Here is an 8124-nt window from a genome sequence, read left to right on the forward strand (position 1 = left end):
TATGAAAAGGTTTAAATTTACATTTTCTCTTGGGTTTGATCAACATCCATGACACTGGGTAGACCTAGTACTGATAAGAAGTTCAACAAACCTGCAAGCATACACAAATAGTATAGTATATTCAAAACGATAATCTAAAATACCATAATGGTTCGAAATTTATATAGTCTTACTTAAACAAGGCTGCAATCAAAATGTTGCTTGATGGTCATAGTACAAGGACTACAACTTATCGACATAAAGGCCGGGAACCAACATCTTATTTTAATGTACAATCTGGAAGAGATCGATTGACGCTATATGGTTGTCTGTATCCAAACTTTACTGAATTATTTCCCCTTTTTTCAACTCTTTTGTTCAAGAAGTTGATAAAATAGAAGACTGTGTTATGTCTTCAAGAAAATTATATATTTTGTTTGTCAAAAGGTAATTCTAGGGTAGAAAAAACAGACAATTTCCTAGAATAGTTCGGTTTATTCTAATGGTTGTTTGTTAATGCATGTCGAAGCATTTGGCTTGTGGAAACAAAAATCGGACAAAGGGACAGCTGTAGGCCCTAGTGCAGAAAGAGCACACGGGAGACAACTCCTGTTTTGCTGTACAAAGTTCAGTCATAATAATACATGTAATTCCATAATATGTGCACAATTTGTATTATTATTACCCATGTCAATGACAGATTATTTAATGCTTTTGTGAATTAAAAAGATCATATATTTTAACCTCAGAGTTTTATGTCAAAATTGTCCATGCAAATTGGGGTAAAATGGTCATTGCAAGCATAATTAATATTATTATTACACTTTCTGTTACAGAAATATACATGTAGTGTAGGCACTAGGCTAGTTTAAGCATCAGAAATGAAAATAAATCATGTTTAACCTCCTTCCTTTGGGCACCCATCAGGCTAAATTTGAAGGAGTAGACCCTATGCTTTGGTTCCTTTACAAATTATATATACCTGCACACAACAATAAATATTATGGATGCTTTCTAAAGTGTAGCCTACACATGTATGATAATGATTAATATTATTAAGTGAAACATGAGACTAGTGTCAGTCAGTTGGTCTTTTGCATTAAAAACTGCCATCTGTTTTTTAAAATGGAATAGATCTCATATCTTTATTGTTACAATTTGATTTCTTCTTCATGTTTCAAGTATACATATTTAACGTGAATTATGGTCTAAAATTTAAATATCACAATATTTTTTAGAATTATCACGATAAAGCGATATTTGAGATTTCAGCCGATAATTTTATCGTCTGACCTAATTACCACGATATATTGCCATCCCTGTAGTATCACGACAACCTTACTGCATGGACCTCGTAGACACTGTTCCTTGCCAGACCTGAACCACTGATAAGGGGAACCCATACCAAAAATTCTGGAGGAACACAGGGATCGAACCCAAGATATCCTGATTAGCGAGCTAGCACCTTAATCACTGAGCCATCACCTCTCCGTCTTTTATCGAAGTTGCTCGAAGATAAGATTAATATACCATATTTATTTTTTTCAGCTAACTGTAGTCAGCTACAGTTGAAAAAGATAATGGAGGGCTTAACAGAGATCAGTAGTGAAAGAATTTTATGACAAGAAGTGAAGACAAGAAATGGTACAGAAATTTGATATCATGGAGTTCGTATTAGGTGGCATTGCAACATGTGGTGCTGGACTTTTCACAAATCCTCTCGAGGTTGTCAAAACGCGGATGCAACTGCAAGGGGAATTGAAATCACGGGGACAGTATGCTGTACATTATAGAAATGCCATGCATGCCTTTTATACTGTCGCGAAGACCGATGGCTTGCTAGCTTTACAAAATGGACTAGTTCCGGCACTTTGGTATCAGTTTTTTATGAACGGTTTCCGATTAGGTACATACCAAATTCTAGTTAATTTAGACTTTACCAAAGATTCTCATGGAAATATTAGTGCACTGCGAAGTGTTTTAGCTGGAGCATTTGCTGGTTGTGTTGGAGCCTTTGTTGGTAGTCCTTTCTTTATGGTAAGTGGAAGAAATGGTGTTTACAATAGTTTAAATGTATTTAGTTTCGCAACAAAACAGTCAACCATTTTGGGGGGGGGGGGCGGAAATAAAAATTGCTAATGGCCCATATACACTGTAAGTTACTGCAAAAAGATGGTGAATATGGGTCATAAAGACTTTCATACAATGTGATTCTGAACAATGACCATAGAAATTATGACATAGAAATTATTCACCAGTATCATTTGTTTGTAGTATGTAATGCAATCCAGAAATTACAGTATAAGACATGCTGAACACTTGATGGGGAACCCTGCATGTTACATAATTATGTTTTGTTGTTTTGCTATTTTCAGGTTAAAACTCAGTTACAGTCGCAGGCAGCACAAAGTATAGCAGTGGGACATCAGCACCTACATGAGAGTATGACCCAGGGATTAAGGAAAATTTATTCAGAGTTTGGTATATTAGGATTATGGAGAGGTGTAAGTGCTGCTATACCACGTGTTACTGTTGGATCTGGTGCACAACTTGCTACCTTCTCTACCACAAAACAATTCCTAATAGATACACAGGTAAGTTATACATTCTTTCTTTAATCTACAGTCCTCATTTAGAGCAGACTCGCAACAAGATTATCTCTTAATTTCTTTATAGCTTAAACAGATAAGAAACTTCAATAGGCTTTCTATGGTCAATACATAGCATACACCAAGAATAAACTTAAGGTTTTTTCAAATGGGACTGAAGAGGAAATTATTCCTTTTATTTCGGTCAGACCTGTGTTAATTATCAGTCTAGATGACACTGGAATAGTATACTAAAGATGGCAATGGTTTCAACATGTTCCAATGGTTTCTTAAAACAGGAATAACATATCCAATATCAGAATACATTTTATATTCTCTGTATCTAAATATCTGTATCTTTAATTTCAGATGTTTAAGAAAGATAGTTTATTAATAGCGTTCATAGCTAGTATGGGTAGTGGTGTGGCTGTCACATTATTTATGACACCTTTTGATGTTGTTTCAACACGACTGTATAACCAGGGTATCGATGCTGCAGGAAAAGGTCTACTTTATAAAAACGTACTTGATTGTTTTATTAAGATATTTAAGAAAGAAGGACTGTGGGGATTTTATAAGGGATGGGGAGCATCATATTTTAGATTAGGTCCCCATACTGTATTAAGTTTGGTATTTTGGGATAAAGCCCGGGAGATGTATAACAAGTTAAATAATAAGACGAGAAATATTGAAATTAAGAGTTAGTAGTGGTTGGCCAGTTTCTTGTATGGAGCAAACAAACAAAAAACCTTCTTAGAATATTATAATATTCTCCACATAGGTGTATGGACCTACCATTACACATACATAGTAGTAATGCATGTTTCCGTGGTCTGATTTACTCATAGTAGATTATTAGTATGGCCAAACCATTTTGAAGTTTAGAAAAATTAATAATACTTGCTTGATAAAGCGAGAGAACCTTCGTGGAAAAGTCGCCAGAAATAAATCTTTCGAGTAACTTGTATTTCATATAATTGTGTCATGTGTTAATAATACTTGGTTGCTTGTCTCATTTGGTAAATTTTAAAATTCGTTTTGACTTAAGATATTTTGTGAGAAGTTGTTTATGTAATATAATTGTAGTCTTGGAACCCAGTGGCTTTAAAACAAAGCTGTTGTGTTCATGATTGACTTTATTAATGTACATGTATATCTAAGTAGATTTATATTGTTATATTTTATGAGCATTTGAATTACATTGTATAAAGATTTCTAAATGTACATAAATTTGTATAACTCAACATTATCACAGGGTTTAATGGCACTGAAATTTGATTTTACAAATCAAAATTTAGAGTGTATTTTATAAATTTAAGATCATAGAAATTTGAAAAAATCTATATTTATTGATTGTCTCACTGCCACCTATTTATGGTATCAAATGAATAGTTCTCTTTAACTCATTTCATATACAATATTTTTTTTTGATGTGATAAAAATGTTAAACTACCTTTATTTTGGGTGCAGCTATACATCGTGTGACATTATTACTTGGTTTACAACTTGTTACATGTGCCTAACAAGAATTTATCTCTTTTGAAATAAATTTGATTGATTTTGTTATTTCAAATGTATGCCTCTGAAAGAATATTGTCCAACATGACAGAAATGAAATGGGGTTTAACGTCCTACTGTTCAGCTCCTAAACTGGGCTAATGAAGACGGGCCAATATGACAGCTGTTTAGTGCAAAGATATATCAAAAATAATTTGTCTTGTGAAAACTGTGTTTAATAGCTAAGTTCACAAATGTAATAGCTAAGTTCACAAATGTAATAGCTAAGTTCACAAATGTTACCTCCATTGAAATATATTTAAAGAACATTGATGCAGGGGTTCGTAACTGGAAAGTCTATTTTTAGTAAATTTACATCAGTACTAATTACTATCAAAACTCTGTATATGGCCCAATGGACGACAAATCTAGTAATACCTAAAAATTTGTATGTTAGAAAATTATTGCAGGGATAAGTGCTGAACAACACAATTGTTCCAAAGGTGGAAGTTCAAATTTTTCAGGGTGCAATACTCCACATTGGTTCATGAATTTATCATTTATCATTTAGTCATTCATATTTTTAACAGTCATTTTGTAGCACAATTAGCAGTCAACAGGCTTTCATTCTCATATTGACAGTCCTCTGACTTTTTGTGCCCTATGGGCATTCGTCACTATGTCTACCAAAGATTTGTTTCGTATTGTTATATTATGCACAAATTAGAAAGAGTTTGCACCATATAGAATCAGACAAATTCAATAAGCAATCTCATGAGTGCCTGTGATTTATTATTATATTTAACTATCACCATATATTGTATGTTCAAATGTTGCTTTAATAGAATTAAGAAAAATGTAATTTTAATTTATTCATACTTTTTTTTTATGATATGTATCATAATTTATTATTATATTATTTTGTAATATATATATTTACTTTACCATCATAATTTGATTTTCAAAAAAAAAAAATCAGTATCTCATAGCGGTAGGGTATTAGTGGCAGAGTAGCTAACATTAGTCAATTTTCGTCATAAAGTTTGTCATCCAAGTATTAAGATATTTACTGTTTTTGTTGTAATGGTCGGTCATGGTTTGATTTTTATGTATGTAAATATGTGTAATTTATCTAGATTTTTCATATTATTATGGATGATATTTTTGTAGAATTATTTTTAAATTGAATCAGGGAGATTATATTTTAAACAGATAATTCATATTATAAGATAACATCTGTCAATGGAGGATTGAAAATTTAAATAAAGGGTTATTTCCCCCTTCTTACTTGGAAACGTTAAAGATACTTTCCCAGAAAAGTATTTATCGGGTGGTTATTTCCAATAAAAGTATAGCAATTTTGGTATATATGGAAAGTAGAAATATCCAATCTTACTAGAAAAATACTGGATTCCCTGAAAAACACCAATGGAGCGCATACAGGCCAAAAATGTCTGCTCGCATGCCATCGAAAGTTGCACGGGAAGATTGAGCACTTGATGTATATGTTGGTAAACTTGATCAAGAGTTAAACATTTTTAGTCCAAATCACCCAGAACGTATCTTTAAATTCGAGAATGCTTTTAGGATGGAATATGTTATATAATGGTAAGACAAGAGGATTTACTAGACTTGGTGAGAGGTATTATATACTGTTATTATCAGACTGGATGTGAGGTATTATATACCGGTATTATTAGACTGAATGTGAGGTATTATATACCGGTATTATTAGACTGGGTGTGCGGTATTAAGTGATGGTATTATTGGGCTCGGTGTTAGAGATAATATAGGTGTTACATTAGAATGTGCAAGATAAATTGTTAGACTGGGTGTGATTTATTATTAGACTGGATGTGAGGTATTAGACTGGATGTGAGGTATTAGACTGGATGGGGGGTATTATGTGCTGCTGTATTATTAGACTGGGTGTGATTGATTGTATACTGGTATTATTGGACCGTTTGTGGGTGATTACAATACTGGTATTATTAGACTTGGTTTGAGCTATTATATAACGGTATTATTAGACTGGATGTGAGGTATTATATACTGGTATTATTAGACTGGGTGTGCGGTATTAAGTGATGGTATTATTAGGCTGGGTGTGAGTGATAATATAGGTGCATCATTAGAATGTGCGAGATAAATTATAAACTGGTATTAACCATATGTTAGTCCCCAAATGATTAGTTTGTGTCGAGTTGACGTTAAACCCCATTTCTCGCTCTCTCTCTCACTTGTGACTGAGAGAACTGGTATTAAGCAGTGCGTGAGACTGTTAATTAGTGATTGTATACTGGTGCGTGAGACTGTGAGTGAACTGGTATTAAGCAATTAGTGAAACTGTTAATTAGTGATTGTATACTGGTACGTGAGGCTTTGAGTGAACTGGTAGTAAGCAGTGATTATATACTGGTGCGTGAGGCTATGGTTGAACAGAGATTAAGCATCTGAATGAGAGGAATTATATACCGGTATTATTAGACTGAGTGTTGATTGAGGGATTATATACCGATATTAAGCAGAGCGTGAGACTGTGAGTCATTATATATGCTGCTATTATTTATGTGGATGAAAGGAATCATATACCGGTATTATTCGCTAAGATGGATATTTCTGATGTAACCCTTGAGAGTTTTGAAATTTGGAATTAAAATAATTCTTGTACTTTGACTGATCCTCCTTTGATGGTACTTTAATTTTAGAATCAAATTATTTGATCATTTATTATGGTAGCAGCAGCAATACTATTATTGCATTTTATGTACAAATTGAAATGTGTGTATATATACTTATTCTCGTATCCATAGTTTTAAGTTTTTAGTTGGGTCCTTTCTTGTTGTGATGCTGTGCTAGAACGTCATTAACAGTCACTTTAGGACTGTGGACATATTCATACATCATTCTCAACTAGGATAGGGAACAGATGGGTTCGAAAATGATAGTTGCTATGTTTGTGAATGCCAATAGATGCATGTATTTGTATATATTTGTGTGAAGCCGTTGGTCATAAATTATTCTTTCTTCTCTGTTTCCTAATTGAGGTTGTACATAGATTTGTAATGGTTTAGTTAGGCAGGGGATAATACCCACATTTTATATTCATAGTACTGCCATTATGTTCAAGGGTCACCGACCCTGTTGTTAAAACATTGGAATGAAATGCACTAGATTTAAATCCTCTCGGTTTCTCCTTGTCAGGATGCCGTGGAGGCTGATAACCGAATCATATTTTAGTCCTTCGTATGGGATTACACTCATGCCTGTCTAAATGTATCGCCTGCAAAGACTTAAACAGTTTCTGGATGTATGGTGAAACTTAAAGGAATTGAACGGTTTCCGCCATTATTACAGCAAGTAAATTATCATAATATTTAGACTATGTGATTTGTAGAGTGTTTGTTATTAAACTTTGTGTGTATGAATTTATGACTGTTTAATTGAAAATGAATAAATAAAATTATAGAATTTATTAAATCATACCATTTTCATGTTTTATTTGTTGAAAATCCCGAACAAAAATAATATGAGTTTATTAAATCATATCATTATCATGTTTGAATTTTAAAAAAAAAAAATTCATTTTAAATAACCAACCGAGGGCACTATCTATCGCGTGTTAGGGTACTTTTATGAAATCAAAAGTCTGGCAAAAATACTATGAAAGTATATTCTCATATCTGTACACGGGGCCTCGTTCCCCCCCCCCCCCCCATCCGAACGACTATACTGCCTGTCCTGCAGAACTGAACAGGTGAAACCACAACAGAAAAAAATCCCGGTTAGCGAGCCAACATTGTTTCTTGTTACTATCCTGTAACGGTGGGTCATTTCGGAATGGTCACTTTGAATGTGAAATTTATTATATCTAATTATTATGAATGTAGAAGGCGGGCATGGTGATTGATTTAACCGATGGAACAGTTGTGTCAGTCGTTGGTCTGTCCGAACGTCCCCATCGTAAACAGTATGTAATCTGAACAACTTCTACAGAACAATGACCAAAGTAGTCTGGTTTTCTTCATTTTTGGAATGATAATATAATTCATTCTTTTTA

The 8124-nt window shown here is 33.4% G+C and overlaps 1 protein-coding gene across 1 annotated transcript; it reads left to right on the top strand.

Moving 5' to 3' along the window:
- The first annotated feature begins 348 nt into the window (after window positions 1-348).
- LOC126826933 (solute carrier family 25 member 35) lies at window positions 349-5730 on the top strand. The gene is made up of 4 exons (XM_050556090.2): window positions 349-426; window positions 1528-2016; window positions 2355-2573; window positions 2937-5730. The coding sequence occupies exons 2-4, from the start codon at window positions 1621-1623 to the stop codon at window positions 3270-3272; spliced, it is 951 nt and encodes a 316-aa protein (XP_050412047.1). The 5' UTR covers window positions 349-426; window positions 1528-1620; the 3' UTR covers window positions 3273-5730.
- The last annotated feature ends 2394 nt before the right edge of the window (window positions 5731-8124 follow it).

This window comes from Patella vulgata, chromosome 7 (genome assembly GCF_932274485.2).
Source record: "Patella vulgata chromosome 7, xgPatVulg1.2, whole genome shotgun sequence".
Lineage (NCBI taxonomy): Eukaryota > Metazoa > Mollusca > Gastropoda > Patellidae > Patella > Patella vulgata.